General features: G+C 46.4%; 1 protein-coding gene across 10 annotated transcripts in view; it reads left to right on the top strand.

Annotated features, from left to right (window-relative positions):
* Positions 1-1312: 1312 nt before the first annotated feature.
* ppip5k1a (diphosphoinositol pentakisphosphate kinase 1a) overlaps positions 1313-18140 on the top strand; it is a 38487-nt gene continuing 21659 nt past the window's right edge. For 5 of the 10 annotated variants that reach the window (XM_079230395.1, XM_079230400.1, XM_079230392.1 and 2 more), the window contains exons 1-19: positions 1313-1410; positions 5317-5762; positions 6827-7022; positions 8208-8298; positions 8387-8472; positions 9476-9630; positions 10362-10463; positions 11262-11423; positions 12271-12392; positions 12477-12578; positions 13761-13847; positions 13930-14005; positions 14103-14212; positions 14701-14786; positions 14880-15005; positions 15366-15487; positions 15996-16178; positions 16467-16608; positions 17474-17697. In XM_079230395.1, the coding sequence (XP_079086521.1) occupies positions 5619-5762; positions 6827-7022; positions 8208-8298; positions 8387-8472; positions 9476-9630; positions 10362-10463; positions 11262-11423; positions 12271-12392; positions 12477-12578; positions 13761-13847; positions 13930-14005; positions 14103-14212; positions 14701-14786; positions 14880-15005; positions 15366-15487; positions 15996-16178; positions 16467-16608; positions 17474-17697 (2316 nt within the window). In that variant the 5' untranslated portion in view covers positions 1313-1410; positions 5317-5618. Of the gene's footprint in view, positions 1411-5316; positions 5763-6826; positions 7023-8207; positions 8299-8386; positions 8473-9475; positions 9631-10361; positions 10464-11261; positions 11424-12270; positions 12393-12476; positions 12579-13760; positions 13848-13929; positions 14006-14102; positions 14213-14700; positions 15006-15365; positions 15488-15995; positions 16179-16466; positions 16609-17473; positions 17698-18140 lie in introns of all 10 variants that reach the window. The other 5 variants (XM_079230393.1, XM_079230397.1, XM_079230398.1 and 2 more) reach the window with 1 other exon arrangement.

The raw sequence follows: 18140 nt of genomic DNA, 5'->3' as shown, positions 1-18140 counted from the left end.
GTTTGCCTCCTCGGATTGTGACCTCCAGCATTCACTGGGGCGTTTTGCAGCCGAGTGTGAAGCGGCAGGGATGAGAGTTAGCGCCTCCAAATCTGAGGCCATGGTGCTCTGCCGGAAACCGGTGGATTGCTCCCTCCAGGTGGGGACAAACTGCCTACCCCAAGCGAAGGAGTTCAAGTATCTCGGGGTCTTGTGCACGAGTGAGGGTAAGGTGGAGCGGGAGATCGACAGACGGATCGGTGCGGCTGCAGCAATAAAACAGGCGCTGTACCGGTCCGTCCTGGTGAAGAGGGAGCTGAGCCGGAAGGCGAAGCTCTCCATTTACTGGTCGGTCTATGTTCCAACCCTCACCTATGGTCACGAACTCTGGGTCGTGACCGAAAGAACGAGATCTCGAATACAAGCGGCCGAAATGAGCTTCCTCCGCAGGGTGGCCGGGCTCACCCTTAGAGATAGGGTAAGGAGCTCGGACATCAGGAGGGAGCTTGGAGTCGAGTCGCTGCTCCTTCGTGTCGAAAGGAGTCAGCTGAGGTGGTTCGGGCATCTAGTCAGGATGCCTCCTGGACGCCTCCCATTAGAGGTTTTCCAGGCACGTCCAACTGGTAGGAGACCCCGGGGAAGACCGAGGACACGCTGGAGGGATTATATCTCCCGGCTGGCCTTGGAACGCCTCGGGATCCCCCAGAATGAGCTGGAAAGTGTTGCGGGTGAGAGGGAAGCCTGGGTCGGCCTGCTGAACCTGCTGCCACCGCGACCCGACCCCGGATAAGCGGCTGATAATGGATGGATGGATGGATATATATATATATATATATATATATATATATATATATATATATATATATATATATATATATATATATTGACATACATTTGAACCATGACACATGATAAAAATAAGACTAATAATTAACATAATGTGATGCGATGGTTGGACACGTTTTCAGACCCATTCATTTGGTAAAAATGTCCCATTATAGCTAAAAGTCCTGGATTTAAAATATTACATTTCCAAAAATCAAATCAAGTACTAATTATGAAGTAGATCCTTACCCCAACTAGACACGTTGTGTTGTTTAATATATGATGACAAATTGTAATTAAGATCATGATAAATCTGTAGGTGTCAAATAAATGTCATTGTAAAGTTATTTATTCATGAAACTAGTTATTATACGAGTTTCAACGCTAGAGGGCGCCAACGCGCTCGTTGTTTATTGGCTCGTGTGCGTCACGCCCCCTCAACAGTCGCTCATCTCCTCTCCCATTGGCTGTTGCAGACGTCCGTCACCCGTGCGTCAAACTGTGAAGGAAAAAAAAAAAAAAGAGAACGATTCACACGCAAACTGTCAAGACTGGACGGAAGAGACTAAGAGCCGATGGCGGCGACACGAACCGTCCAGCTTCACTGTGAGTTCATCCTTTAACGGATTGTTTCCCTGACACGCGCCGGTAACGTTAATGAGCGCGCGCGGACGGGTTTGGCTTCAAAACGCGGACAAAATGGCAGATACAGACTTGTTTACGTTGTAGAGCCGGTGTTACGGGTTGACAGGCGACCGTGTTAACTGAAGACTCCCAACACGTAGCTGTCCTCGTGAATGACGACGCATTGCTGTGGCAAACCCTCTCACACATCGTGTATATATTAGTTATAGATCATTAAAACAATTAAACAAATGCGGAATTCACAAGGACAGCTACGTGTTGGACGGCACCAGTTAACACGGTCGCCTGTTGACCCGCAACACCGGCCGGGTAGCAGCTCAGCCAGACGGATGACGTGTTTCCAGGTTCGTTATGTATATGAGTAGAAACGCTGTTCTCACTATTAATGGTTTAAATATTGCGGTCGACGTTTCTAAAACACCGACGTCAGTCCATTCTTCTCGCCTGCACGTTTTGCACGTAAAATGACACGTGTGCACGTAAAATGGACTGAAACGGTCGCAACCTGTGATGCGGGTTTTACGTGAAAAACATTTGTGTTTGTGGCTATTTTTAGTTCAGTTTATCATCCTGCCTTGTGTCCTATTTTCATATTATTTCAGCCATAATAAACACTTTTTTCTCTCCAGTTAATCAGGTATTTGTGATTTTTTTGTTGTGTAAATAAATGCACATTTACACACTTTTTATACTGCAGGTGCAAAGTCCTTATTCTCTCTGCAGAACATTTTAACACCAAATACAATATAATAACATTGAGTAACTGGATTTTAAACGATTCAGTCGTGTGGATTTCCTTCTTCACTTTGTCAAAAATAATATGTTTTCAGTTTTTTGGGGATTCTTTGTCGAGTAAAAGCAGCAAATTTAAGAGGTCACCTGTTTGGGATGGATGGCTTTTCCATAATCACCGGATTTGATTGATCAAGAAAACTAACAAGCAGCTCCTCCCTCAATGGAATTATCAATAACTAGCACTGCTTTCACTGTATATACACTTTAGATACACCGTATATACTTGCATTTTCTTTTATTTAATTATCTTAAATTAACATGTTCTGCTCTTCTAGCTTGCTGCTGCTGCTGCCTGGGGGTGAATACAGCCTATCTATCTATCTAACTAACTAACGTACTAACGTCATCGTCAGTTGCAGCCGTACATGTACATATGTTTATAATTAATGTACATTTAGCTTCACGGCATTAGTTTGGGTCCCTGCCCTGCAAGGTGTAACGTTCTGGGGGTAAAATGCTGAATTCTTCCTCCAAACGGGAAGACACAGAATATTGAAATCGTTGGTGTGGCCGTGAGAAGAAGAAGAAAGGAGGTCGTGTTTGTGTAATTCATAAATTGGCAAGAAATAACCGCCCTGTGCCGCCCACTTCACTCACGTCTGTTGAGGTGACGGCATTGGCGCCCAAACCTATATTTAAATCGTTCCCTCCTTAATAAAGTTAACACGGCCGTGGCACAGATTGAGGATGAAGGCTCAGCGCCCTGCAGGAGGCTCCGAGTCCTCCGGGTCGAGGACAGAGAGCAGAGATTTAGGAAAAAGGGCCCGTTTCTGAATATAAAGAGGTGCAATAAAGATCCAGAACCTCAGGCGGTGATGATTGTTATTAATATCCATGAGATGAAGTTGCCAGACGTGAGTGTTTGTGATGTGCAACACGTAGCCAGAGCTAAAGTTGCACAAACATTTCCAGTTTTAATAATTCTATTCTCAAATTTAAAGATTTTTGCCACTGTTTTGTGTTTTTTTTTATAGACTCTAGATGTAGTATCTTTTAGTTTTTAGATATTTAAAGGCATCTCTTTAAGTATCGGCTATTTTATTGACAAGGCAGTCAATGATTCGAGGCAATAATCATCAATTTAATCAATAATGAGCTGTTGTCGGATCAGTGAACAGTTCAAAGCTGCCTCCGTGTCTTTTGTGTTTAGAAACCAACAGGATTGTGTTAAAAGTCTGGAACAAGGCGTGATGGGCATGTAGCATGTAGCATGTAGCATAACATTATGGCGTAACCTGCACCCAAAAGTCCCATGAAGTCTAAAGAGGCCGTGACCTCGGCGTCCTCGCAGTAAGCAGATGCAACGGAGGAGATTAACTGTTACGCTCCAGCTCTGAAACACTAATCCACTTCGGCACGGAAAGAGTTTATTTTAAATCGACCGTTTAAATGTCCGTCTGCGGCTCCCAGGCAACAGTGAGACGTTTGTGATGTAATGCCACGGGGCCCTGTTGTCTTATTTACACTGCTTTAAAATGGACACGACACTTTGGTAATAACTGTGTTGGAACGGAAGGAAAGCGTCTTCACAAATACATTTGTTGAATAAAACCGTCTTTTTTCAGCCGTTTATTAGACGGAGGGCTTCAACTCTTCTTCTGGTTCTGCGAAAGTTACGTTTCTTTCATGTAAATTAGGTTGTTTGGCCCGCCAGCGTTCATAAAATGTGCACTGCCACACGTGGTGCTACTGGTTTTAGGTCACCCACATGTGGTGCTGCTGGTTTTAGGTCACCCACATGTGGTGCTACTGGTTTTAGGTCACCCACATGTGGTGCTGCTGGTTTTAGGTCACCCACATGTGGTGCTGCTGGTTTTAGGTCACCCACATGTGGTGCTGCTGGTTTTAGGTCACCCACATGTGGTGCTACTGGTTTTAGGTCACCCACATGTGGTGCTGCTGGTTTTAGGTCACCCACATGTGGTGCTGCTGGTTTTAGGTCACCCACATGTGGTGCTGCTGGTTTTAGGTCACCCACATGTGGTGCTGCTGGTTTTAGGTCACCCACATGTGGTGCTGCTGGTTTTAGGTCACCAACATGTGGTGCTGCTGGTTTTAGGTCACCAACATGTGGTGCTGCTGGTTTTAGGTCACCCACATGTGGTGCTACTGGTTTTAGGTCACCCACATGTGGTGCTACTGGTTTTAGGTCACACACATGTGGTGCTGCTGGTTTTAGGTCACCCACATGTGGTGCTGCTGGTTTTAGGTCACTTTTCTACTCCATTAGAAAGAATTGACGTTGAACATGATTAAAAAAAGAAGCCGTGAAAGATGATTATTGGTGTTTTCAAAACATATTTCATGGAGAGAATTTGCCCGCTAAATTCAATCCTAAAGTTGGTGATTGTGAACATGATCTCCCAGGAACACCTGCAGGGGAATTTCTTCCAATTTGGCACAAAAGTCCACTGGGACTCGAGGTCGACCTCATAAGATTGTACAGCTCAAAGGTCACGTTGCCTCACAAAACACGTTTTGGGCCAAAACGCAGGAATCCATTTCAAAACTGACATTTTATGTCAATTTCTCACAAATATCCAATTGAATAAAATGATGAATTGATGACATTTTGGACAAACGTGGACGTCAACCGCAGCTTGACCGGTTGGCGGAGGCTTACAACTGTGAGGCGGCTTTTCTAATTTTAAGTTTTATAAGTCGTGAACATCTAGTTTCAAGCCTTAGTTTAGTAAAAGCCATATAAATGTGTTATATTCATGTGTTCATGTCGTTTATTTACGCTGAGCTTGAAATAATGAATATGCTTTTAAAAGAAAGACGCTCAGAATATAAGCAGGCATACATACAGGCATCTATATAAATGTTTATTCTTTTAATCAAACTATTGTCTCATTCATTTGTGTCATTTAAGGTTTACTGTATGCTTTGTATTCTCATTGTTAGTTTAAATACTACATTTACTCCCTTTTTACTGTTTACACCCAGATTTCACTAAATGCTTGTCATGGACATTTGGTTTAAAGTCATGAAAAAGTCCTGGAGATCCACTGGTCAGAGTGTGTGTGACCCCTGAGTCTAATAAAGCTGAACGTGTCTTTTCTGCCGCAGGACGCTCGGTCTCGCACGCCGATGGAGGCCCGGCCCGACAGACAGGTGGTGCTGCAGCCTCCAGGTTGAAGACTCGAGGAACCCGTATGAGATGTGAACATCCTGAGTGGAGAACCACGGCGTCATCACAGAGGACCGACCACCGACGCCATTTCTCGCGTAACCCCTTCGTTCTGTCTCTGCTCTCGGACCGCCCCCTCCCCCCTCCCTCCTCCTCCTCCTCCCACCGGCGGCCGGCTGCGGCGGCGTGTTGGCGTACCGATGGCGCGGTGGGACGCTGAGGGCCGGCGCGGGGGACTGTGATGTCAGAGCCCGACAGCCCGGGCGAGAGCCGGCGCGGCGCTCCCAGATTCTTCGTGGGCTGCGAGGACGATGAGAGCGAGGTCCTGGAGGACAGCATGAGGACGGACATGGAGCTGTACGAGGACGACGAGGACACGGACTCGGTGGGCGAGAGATACAAGAAACACACACAATATGAACAATACACGCAACCTGTGTATCCAACATGGCGCTTTATAAGAACTGCACACGGTTTAGCATCAGTAAAGCATGAATAAACACTTCATTCATCATTTATAAAGCGTTGACCCAACATGAACACTCATTAGTCACTCATTCATAAACCGTTATAAATGTTTCATTCTCCATTAATAAGCTTTGGTTTTCATACTTTATAAATGATGGATTAAGGACTTATAGATGATTAATAAGATCATTTATAAAGTGTTAGTAAATGATACAAAAATGATTTAAATGTGATTTTATTCATGCATTTAAGCAGCCTGGTTTCATGCCGACATCTAGGAATACACACAATATAAACAATACACGCAATCTGTATATCCAACATGCTCATAAGGGCAGCACTTTATAATAAGTACACACTATATAGCATTAGTAAAGCATGAATAAACACTTAATTCATCATTTATAAAGCGTTATTCCAACATGAACACTCATTAAACACAATTATAAATGTTTAATTCTTGATTAATAAGCTTGACTTATGAGTTTCATGATGACTTTATAAATGATGGATTCCTCATTCCTCAATAAGATCATTTATAAAGTGTTAGTAAATGATACAAAAATTAACTTATTTATACATATAATGATTTAGATATGCACTCATGGTTAGGGACTATGTTAACATGTATGTTCTGTGACATCATCTCTATGCCGTACAACACATTTATAAAGTATGAAAACATGATGCGTTTTCTGACGGAAGATTTCATAGCACATGATGCGTTCAAAGCCCGTCGGAAAGATGACAATCGGACCATTTTCACAGTTGTTGCAGCTTCTGGCTGTGATAAACGGTTCAGAGGATTAAGGACTGTTGTTCCGGCTCTCAAATGAAATTGGAGGTTTTCAATGTTTGTCTCTGTCTGAGAAGAAGAGGCTCTACAGGAATCTGTTCGTCCTTCACTGAGGTTCATGGGACAAAGCTGCCATTGTCTCCTTTCCTTCAGCCAGGCGTGACATGTTGTCCTCTCCCCTCCAGCCCCCGGAGCGGCAGATCGTGGTGGGGATCTGCTGCATGATGAAGAAGTCCAAGTCCAAGCCCATGACCCAGATCCTGGAGAGGCTGTGCAAGTTTGAGTTCATCACCGTGGTGATCTTCCCTGAGGACGCCATCCTCAACGAGCCGGTGGACAGATGGCCTCTGTGTGACTGTCTCATCTCCTTCCACTCCAAGGGTAACACACACACACACACACACACACACACACACACACACACACACACACACACACATATACACACAGACAGACAGACAGACACACACACACACATCTATACACACAGACAGACAGATATACACACACACAGACACATATACACACATATACACACAGACAGACAGACACACACACACACATCTATACACACAGACAGACAGACACACACACACATATATACACACACACAGACACATATACACACATATACACACAGACAGACAGACACACACACACACATATATACACACACACAGACACATATACACATATATACACACAGACAGACAGACACACACACATATATACACACACATAGATACATATACACAGACAGACAGACAGACACACACACACACACACACATACACACACACACACACACACACACATATACACACAGACAGACAGACACACACACATATATACACACACAGACACATATACACACAGACAGACAGACACACACACACACACACACATCTATACACACAGACAGACATATATACACACAGACAGACAGACACACACACATATATACACACACAGACACATATACACACAGACAGACAGACACACACACATATATACACACACACATATATACACACACAGACACATATACACACAGACAGACAGACACACACACATATATACACACACACACAGACACATATACACACACACAGACAGACAGACACATATACACACACCCAGACACAAAGACAGACACACAGACAGATATATACACACACACACACGTATACATACATACATACACACACACACACACACACACAGACAGGTACACACACACATATACATACACACGTATACATACACACACACACACACACAGTTTTCTGTATTTCTTCGTTCCTGTAAACTCGATATCGCAGCAGAAAAGCCGTCTCCTCGACTCAAAGAAGAACGGATGAGAACTCGGTGGTCAAAGGTCGCCGTGACGTCCGTCTCCATGGTGACGTCTCAGGAATGTCTTGAGCGAATCCCTTCCAAGCTTTGGCATAAAACATCCACCGGGACCGAAGGATGAACTCAAAAGTCACTGAAAAATGCACAAAAGCATCGCTGAAAATACAAAATCTGCATGACAACTTTGGCTCCATTCCTTTGGTGTCTCAGGGTTCCCGCTGGATAAGGCAGTGAGCTACGCCAAACTGAGAAACCCTCTGCTCCTCAACGACCTGAACATGCAGTACTACATCCAGGACAGGTAGCCGCTCCCACTCCTCCCGGTTCACGATGCTGGTGAGCGCTGAGGCGCCCAGCGTGTGTTCATGTGTTGCTGTTTGTGTCAACAGGAGAGAGGTGTATCGCATCCTGCAGGAGGAGGGCATCGATTTACCGCGCTACGCCGTGCTGAACCGAGACCCAGATAAACCAGACGGTCAGTTGTTTGTGTGTTGTTGTTGTGCTTTTACTACAGTTCAGCAGCATCCTGGGGCCTCTAATCCCAGACTGCGTCGGTTTTATTTCAGCTCGTAGATAAAAACACACAATGTGCTGCAGGGTCGAGTCCTAAAACCCTGAAATCAGTCCAAGTTTTGCCTGGAAGTCGATGTGCTTTTGGTTCGATGCCTGATATCAGTTCTGTGTTTTACACAAGCTGGGGAGATTTTAACGATTAGATCTCTGATTTATAAAACAGGTCAGTGAACGCCCCTCTGGTGAATCCTAAAGAGTCTAAAGGAGACGACTAAGCGTCCTCACTAGTCCTCCTTTAGCTTAGCGGTGGCTCAACGTTAGCTTTGGCTGATTGCCTCTTCTCATCAGAATCATAAAAGTGGAGATTATTATTATTATTATATATTATTATTATCTCGCTTAACAAACATTTGGGGATCATAAACGTGTGTTTGCCACAGAGTTTATTTTCCGCGATAATGCAAAACTAATGGAAAGGTTCCCGTTGCCTTTTTGTCGAGGGAACCAGTGTGATGCAGCTCTCTATTTAAGCCACTTAAAAACAGGCCAGCATTAAAAAAAAAACAATTCCGTTAAAGTGTAAGCAGACATATGTTCTCCTCTTTATCTGAGCTCTCTTCACAGTCCCAGACTCCATTGACAAAACCAGTCATTTTACCTCATGGAGAACGGGAGTTGCTCGTCTCCTGCTGCCTTTAATTGCTGTCCTTTTGTGTTATTCTGTGATTTTTTTTTTTTTTGGTGTGTTTAGGAGTTAGATCCACCAAAGTAACACGATAGCAAAAACAAACAAATGAATGGAGGCAGGAGTCGTGCAATGGTCGTGTTCTGCAAGGTAAAATGACAGTTTTTGTCAGTGGAGTCGGGTGGCTTCGTAGAGAGCGAGTGTCATCTGTGTATATATTCAAGGGGTGATGAAAAGACGGGCTTCCCGGCTCACAGACGTGTTCTCTGTGCGTCTCAAGAGTGTAACCTGGTGGAGGGAGAGGACCACGTGGAGGTGAACGGAGAGATCTTCCAGAAACCCTTCGTCGAGAAGCCCGTCTGCGCCGAGGACCACAACGTCTACATCTACTACCCCACCTCCGCTGGAGGCGGCAGCCAGCGGCTCTTCAGAAAGGTACTTCAGACGGAACATCGGTGGCAAGACGGGATGAAACTCATGTCCTTGAACCTCACCCTCGATCACCTCATGTTAATGCTGTAGCTGAAATGTTTCTCTCCAAGTCCTCTATGGAAACACACCAGTCATGACTAGAAGTAGAGAAAACTCAAACATGTCTTTAGTGCAGAATAACCGTTATAATGACATCAATCATTTTAAGAAAGTTTCATTTCTTTGATACAAATTGGAAAACAATGTAATCTTTGTATCCATTCCAAGTGCCCACAAGTTTGACCAATATTGGGGGAAATGGAGGCTCTACTTGCTTTTAAACTGTTTAAATATTTTACAACCTTTACTTACATCCTCTCCTTTAATGTTTTTATATAATCTGTTCAGAGTAAAAGGTTTATTTGGGGCAAGATTTAAAATACGACACGAAGAAAGAAAATGTTATTTATGAAATATCACAATTTCACAATTTTCTGACAGAAGCGGTCGTCACACATGATATGTTCAAGGACTGTTGGAAAGATGAAAATCCACCGATAATGACAGTTTTCACAGCGTCTGGCTGTGATGAACGGTGTCGCTTTGGTAACCTGCGCCCCTAATAACTCGTCCTGTGATGGGACACGAGTCTGCTGCACACTATCGTAAATCAGGCCCAGCCTTTAATTCAGATGTTCAAGAGAACGTTCAACGCCGCTCTGGATGGTGTTTCACTCTGCTCTTGTTTTGTGTAGATCGGCAGCCGCAGCAGCGTTTACTCGCCGGAGACCACCGTGAGGAAGACGGGCTCGTACATCTACGAGGAGTTCATGCCGACAGACGGCACGGACGTCAAGGTAGAGTGAGCTGTTGATTACCATCAGGGGAAAGGAAGTGAGCGATGATAGAGTTGAAGTGGGAGGAGCTTAAACGGCCCTTTGACTCATCAGTGCAGAAGAACTGCGCATATAATATCAAGACTTTGGTAAAAAAGTAGAATGCACAAATCTGTGTTCACGCAAACTCAGGGGGAGGAGCTGACTACAACTCCCAGGGTGCATTTGAGCAAGAGGCATCCAATCAGAGCGGAGAATTTCATTATAATACATATATAAACTTTTATTTATGAACTAATTTGTGTGTTTGGTTGTCTCCATTTTATAGATTTTAAAAAGATATGTAAGCTTAACAACAAAGGACGTTTTTTCTTGTCTACCTTTTTATTCTTTTGTGGATTTTGCCTTTTTTGCCTCCCAAAAAAAAACATTTATAAATATGTATACAAACTTTACTTTGAAAGTTTTACAACCTCCTTGCTTTTGAACTTGTTTAAGTACGATTTTTACTTGACTAAAAGGTTTCTTAAGTACTTAAAAACGTAAAATCCTCACATGTTTAAAGAGCTTTTACCAGTGAAGGTTTGTAGTTGTTGAAAGAAACGCCTGAAAAGCTCAGATTGTGCGTCGCGGCCGCTAATCGCGGTTTAAACTCAGCTTCAGCGTCATCGTTAAAAGGGTTCTGTGTAAATACAACGTTTAAATGGTGATGCGGTAAAACACTGCTTCACTGCTCTATTTTCATCTGTTGTGTTGTGAGACGAGAGCAATGGAGTTGGGTTAAAGCTAGGAGCCTGGCGGCGTGTCATGTGACCTCAGGTGTACACGGTGGGGCCCGACTACGCCCACGCTGAGGCCCGAAAGTCCCCCGCTCTGGACGGGAAGGTGGAGCGGGACAGCGAGGGGAAGGAGGTCCGCTACCCGGTCATGCTCTCCGCCATGGAGAAGCTGGTGGCCCGGAAGGTCTGCCTCGCTTTCAAGGTGAGGAGGAGGAGGAGGAGGGAGGAGGAGGAGGGAGGAGGGAGGAGGGAGGAGGGAGGAGGAGGAGGGAGGAGGAGGAGGGAGGAGGAGGAGGAGGGAGGAGGAGGAGGAGGGAGGAGGGAGGAGGAGGAGGAGGGAGGAGGAGGAGGAGGAGGAGGAGGAGGAGGAGGAGGAGGGAGGAGGAGGAGGAGGGAGAATGATGATGGAGGAGCAGAAGCAGGAGGGAGGATGATGGAGGAGGAGATGAAGGGAGAATGATGATGATGATGGAGGAGGAGGAGGAGGAGATGGAGGGAGGATGATGATGATGATGGAGGAGGAGGAGGAGGAGATGGAGGGAGGATGATGATGATGGAGGAGGATGATGGAGGAGGAGATGGAGGGAGAATGATGATGGAGGAGGAGGGAGGATGATGGAGGGAGGATGATGATGATGATGAGGAGGGAAGAGGAGGAGGAGGGAGGATGATGATGGAGGGAGAATGATGATGGAGGAGGAGGAGGGAGGATGATGATGGAGGAGCAGGTGGGAGAAGGAGGGGGAGGAGGAGGATGATGATGGAGGAGGAGGAGGGAGGATGATGGAGGAGCAGGTGGGAGAAGGAGGGGGAGGAGGAGGATGATGATGATGGAGGGAGGAAGATGTAGGAGGAGGATGATGATGATGATGGAAGAAGAGGAGAAGGAGGAGAGAGGGAAGGAGGGAGGAAGATGGAGGAGGAGGAGGAGTTGCAGTCGTTCGCCCCTCTCCGTCTCTCTTCCCCCGCTGTGCGTATCGGAGCTGATGTGTGTGTGTGTGTGTGTGTGTGTGTGTGTGTGTGTGTGTGTGTGTGTCGTCTCGCTGCAGCAAACCGTGTGCGGCTTCGATCTCCTGCGAGCTAACGGACACTCGTACGTCTGCGACGTCAACGGCTTCAGTTTCGTGAAGAACTCCATGAAGTACTACGACGACTGCGCCAAGATCCTCGGGTACCTCGTTCATTTCGCCTCCCTCATCGCTGGTGTCTCTGGTGCGTTCCCTCTCTGAGCTCGCGCCTCCTCCTTGCTCCTCAGGAACATCGTGATGCGTGAGCTGGCTCCTCAGTTCCAGATCCCTTGGTCCATCCCGACGGAGGCGGAGGACATCCCCATTGTTCCCACGACTTCAGGGACCATGTGAGTCACAACAGCTCACGGAGGTTTAGTCGGCCCCTTAAAGGGACAGTGCGGTTTGTTTGAGGTTGTGTACTCGTCCATCAACACCTTTCTGACGGAGAACGTTATCTGAGCTCTCTTCAAAGTCACAGGACTCCATTGACAAAACAGCACCTATACGTCTCTGATAGAGAGACCTGTCAATCACTTTGTAGCCCCGCCCCTAAAGCGTCCCCTGCTTTATGGTCTGTTTGACTAGAGATTGAGACATAAACTCATGTTTACAATGTTTACTGAGAGAATAAATCAAGAAAGAAGTAGAGTCATTTATATAGACTTCTATACAACCAGAGGAGTCGCCCCCTGGTGGTCAGGAGAGAGAATGCCGCTTTAACACATGAAGCATAGACTTCTATACAACCTGAGGAGTCACCCCCTGGTGGTCAGGAGAGAGAATGCCGCTTTAAAACATGAAGCATATACTTCTATACAACCAGAGGAGTCACCCCCTGCTGGTCAGGAGAGAGAATGCAGCTTTAAAACATGAAGCATATACTTCTATACAACCAGAGGAGTCGCCCCCCTGCTGGTCAGGAGAGAGAATGCAGCTTTAACACATGAAGCATAGACTTCTATACAACCGAAGGAGTCACCCCCTGGTGGTCAGGAGAGAGAATGCAGCTTCAACACATGAAGCATAGACTTCTATACAACCAGAGGAGTCGCCCCCTGGTGGTCAGGAGAGAGAATGCAGCTTCAACACATGAAGCATAGACTTCTATACAACCAGAGGAGTCGCCCCCTGGTGGTCAGGAGAGAGAATGCAGCTTCAACACATGAAGCATAGACTTCTATACAACCAGAGGAGTCACCCCCTGGTGGTCAGGAGAGAGAATGCAGCTTCAACACATGAAGCATAGACTTCTATACAACCAGAGGAGTCGCCCCCTGGTGGTCAGGAGAGAGAATGCAGCTTTAACACATGAAGCATAGACGACCTCTGTGTTGCATGAGGTAAAATGAAGTCTTTGTAGAGAGCTTCACTTTAAAGCGTCACTTCCTGTCAGAGCGTGCTGGTAACGGTAAAGTATACCCTGTAGAACCATCAGGAAGACATGAACAAATGCATACCGCCCGAGCCTAATCTTTCCATTGCAAAGGGCTGTTTGCTGCTATATGAATAATATGAATGAACTTCTTCAGGATGGAGCTGCGCTGCGTCATCGCTGTGATCCGACACGGAGACAGAACGCCCAAACAGAAGATGAAGATGGAAGTTCGCAACCCCATGTAGGTTATCTCAGTTTTTACTCGTTTTATTTGGTTTATAAACAAGTTTGCTCAATCTGAAGTTTGTCTTCGATCCATCCAGGTTCTTTGATCTATTTGAAAAATACGGAGGATACAAAACTGGGAAATTGAAGCTGAAGAAGCCCAAACAACTGCAGGTAACAATAAGTCACGTAATGGCCGCCTCGCACATCTCCCCCAGTCTGCGTGTGAGTGATTAATCTCTGACAGCTTGTTTCTCTGAACTCTCAACAGGAGGTGCTGGACATCACGCGGCAGCTGCTGGCAGAACTCGGACAGCACAACGACTGTGAGATCGAGGAGAAGAAGTCCAAACTGGAGCAGCTGAAGACCGTTCTGGAAATGTGAGTGAAGTGGACTGGGTCACTCTGTTAACCGCCATTGTTTTACAACAATTACATTTTTGTTAAATCCATACTGGTTTTGTAGTGAAACTGTGAAACGGTGCAAGAACTCCAATGTATGGTGAGTATACCGTAGCTTTATAAGGTGATATGTATTAGCTTGGGTTTCTCCACCTGACGCACGACTCCCAGAAGCCTTTGCTGTGCAAGAAGCATTAGGCAATTATGTAATGGCACAACTTTGGTCACGTGTTCTTCAAAACGTGAGGTTCAGTTCAACGTCAGCGTCCCGCTTCACAAACGCGTCGACTATGAAACGTAGCGATGCAAATGAGACGATGCGAGATGGAGCAATGGTGCAGAAACAACAGCTGATCTCCACGACGCCGTTCATTGGATGAAAGAAAGCATCCAATCCTGTATATCCATGAACAGCTTTTGCTTTTTCACTGATTTCTGATTTATTTTGTTTTGTTTCCAATAAAAAGGTACGGCCATTTCTCTGGGATCAACAGAAAGGTGCAGCTAACTTACCTGCCCCATGGGCAGCCCAAAACCTCCAGTGAGGAAGAAGGTAGGAAGACATTGAGGCGCTTTCTTCTTGTTTTTAAAAGTCCGAACCGGCCCAAAGTGAGGTTTTTTTTTTTTGGGGACTGTGTGTTTTCAGACACGCGTAAGGAGGGTCCGTCTCTGCTGCTGGTGCTGAAGTGGGGAGGAGAACTGACTCCTGCTGGCAGAGTTCAGGCCGAGGAGCTGGGCCGGGCCTTCCGCTGCATGTACCCCGGGGGTCAAGGTGAGACGCAGCGACGTGTCCCATCGATACATCGTTCGATTTGATTCTATTAGCAACGTTCCTCGCACACAGCGGTCGAGCTCCTCCTGTTTTTGAGTGTTCTTTTGTATTTTTATGGCTTGTATGACACATGATTTTGCATAGAGGTGCAGGACCTTTGTGCTGCAGTTAAATGAGACTTTAACTGTCTGCTTGTTGCACGCAAACAAACCACAATTTCTTCAACAAAGTTAAACTACAAAGTGCTATCAGTAAGAGCCACTAAAGAGCTACTACGGCGCTACCTTCCTTATTCAAGGTGGAGTCGAAAAAGATGTGTTTTTAGTTTGTTTCATTGTTTGTTTTCCTTTTCTTTTCTAGGAGACTACGCTGGATTTCCAGGCTGTGGGTTGCTACGGTTACACAGCACCTACAGACACGACCTGAAGATCTACGCGTCCGACGAGGGCCGGGTGCAGATGACGGCCGCGGCTTTCGCGAAGGTACGCGGCCTTCTGGGAGAGGATTCAGCGTCTGGTCAATTTGAAATGTCTGGACTTTGCTCTAAGCCGGCGACTTCATTTTAAATGGTGTCACACGAGGTTAATATTTATGCTTCCAATTGAAAGAAAACAAGAGTTTGTTTTAAACCAGCTGGAGTCATCAGCTCGGTTGAATAGCGGGGGAAACGGCGCCATCTGCAGACTCTCACGTGGCATGAAAGAAAATAAGGAAAGCGCAAAAAATATATTTTAAAAAGGCAAACGATAAATACTACATATTTCATAGCCTCGAGCTCCTCTTCAGAACAGGAGCGCCGCCTCCTACTCCTTCGTTATGCTCGTCTTTCAGAGTCGACTGAAACCAAAGTGTGTTTATGCAGCAGAGAAATGAATGTCAAGGTCAACAAGGTCACAAATACGTCCCGCTGTTCTGCTCCTTCAGTGCCAGCTGTCAGACTGTGATATCAGGGTATTGGCCACACTGATAAAATGATGTGTGTGTGTGTAGGGTTTGCTGGCTCTGGAGGGCGAGCTGACACCCATCCTGGTGCAGATGGTGAAGAGCGCCAACATGAACGGGCTGCTGGACAACGACAGCGACTCGCTGAGCAGCTGTCAGCACCGAGTCAAGGCCCGGCTGCACGAGATCCTGCAGAAGGACCGCGACTTCAACGACGAGGACTTCGACCGGGTGAGGAGAGGACTCTGTTGATCTCTCTCTCTCTCTCTCTCTCTCTCTCTCTCTCTCTCTCTGTTAAGTGAGTCTGCTCTCCCTGTGGAGGCGGAGCAAGAAAACAAACAATTCAAACAAATACACAAACGTGACGGAGATACAGAATATCACAGAGCAAGAAGAGGCAGAAAACCCTCTACCTAAATAATGTTACAATTCCTTTTGTTTTTCTGTAATCTTAATTGGCTTTTTAATGACGTTTTTCTCGTGTGTGTGTGTGTGTGTGTGTGTGTGTGTGTGAGACAGCTGGCCCCGACCTGCAGCGCCTCTCTGGTGAATTCAATCAAGATCGTCCAGAACCCGGTCGCCACGTGTGACGAGGTCTACGCCCTCATCCAGAGCCTCACCTCCCAGATCCGCAAGAGGATGGAGGACCCCAAGTCAGCCGGTACGCTGGCCTTCGAACCGTCCCACGGGTTTAGGCTTTTCTCACGTTTGGCTTATTTTAATTGCAATGAGAACGTATGACTGGCTAGTGGTTTACTATTACACAAATATATATTACTATTTTATATATAGCGAGATATATTTTAGTTTTATGTGCACAGGTTCTAGGATTTTAGTTTTTTTGTCCTGACTTAAATATACTCAAATGTATTTGTGGCCTTCAAAGCTTTGAAAAGTTGCAGAATCAATATCATGATTTCCTACAATATGTTTTACGTAGCTTGCTTTACCAGTATGAAAAGCTCGGGCCGGGCATGTAATAAAAATAGATTTTCACAAGTACGCGTTTGGCTTCTAACGATTATGAAAACGAGACAATCGAGGTAAATCGGTTAAAGTGTTGCATTCTGTTTCCCCCTTTTGTCTTGGGTTATAAATCCAGCGCTCCCCTTTCTCTATCGGTCTGTGAGAAGATCCTCGGCGGTGGCCGGCACTCGGCAGGTGAAAAAATAAAATAAAATCAAAAAGGCCCAGGGTGAAGTTGGCTTTACAGCGAACAGCTTGAAACACAGAACCCGTCTGGTGTGTTTGTGTGACCTTTCTGTCGCCTCGTCAGCGCTCTGATCGACGCAACCGACGAGTTGAGTGAACACGCAGCTGGTTATTTAACCATGAAATGCACACAAAGTGACTCTGAACCGTCTGTGGTGTGTTTTGTTTAGCTCGAGCCGAGATGATGCATAGAGAGTCTTTATTCTAAGTTACAGAGAAGTACGAAAATCCGCTTAAATGAACGATGCTTCCAAAGTCAATAATGACTCGTGTGAAGTAATCTTGATCTCTTTACTCTCTCCTCTCCCCCACAGACCTGCAGCTGTACCACAGCGAGACGCTGGAGCTGATGCTGCAGCGCTGGTCCAAGCTGGAGAGAGACTTCCGCATGAAGAACGGCCGCTACGACATCAGCAAGATACCGGACATCTACGACTGCGTGAAGTACGACGTCATCCACAACGCCACGCTGGGCCTGGAGGACACGCTGGAGCTGTTCAGGCTGTCCCGAGCGCTGGCGGACATCGTCATCCCACAGGTGAGGAGGGAGGGAGGGAGGAGGGAGGGAGGAGGGAGGGAGGCTGACATCGTCATCCTACAGGTGAGGAGGAAGGGAGGAAGGAGGAGGGAGGGAGGCTGACATCGTCATCCCACAGGTGAGGAGGGAGGGAGGGAGGAGGGAGGGAGGCTGACATCGTCATCCTACAGGTGAGGAGGAGGAGGGAGGGAGGAGGGAGGGAGGAGGGAGGGAGGCTGACATCGTCATCCTACAGGTGAGGAGGGAGGGAGGGAGGGAGGGAGGGAGGAGGGAGGGAGGCTGACATCGTCATCCCACAGGTGAGGAGGAGGAGGGAGGGAGGAGGGAGGGAGGAGGGAGGGAGGCTGACATCGTCATCCCACAGGTGAGGAGGGAGGGAGGGAGGAGGGAGGGAGGAGGGAGGGAGGGAGGGAGGCTGACATCGTCATCCTACAGGTGAGGAG

This window comes from Taurulus bubalis (assembly GCF_910589615.1).
Source record: "Taurulus bubalis genome assembly, chromosome: 15".
In the NCBI taxonomy this organism is placed as follows: domain Eukaryota; kingdom Metazoa; phylum Chordata; class Actinopteri; order Perciformes; family Cottidae; genus Taurulus; species Taurulus bubalis.
This window is presented reverse-complemented; position numbering and strand designations above follow the sequence as displayed.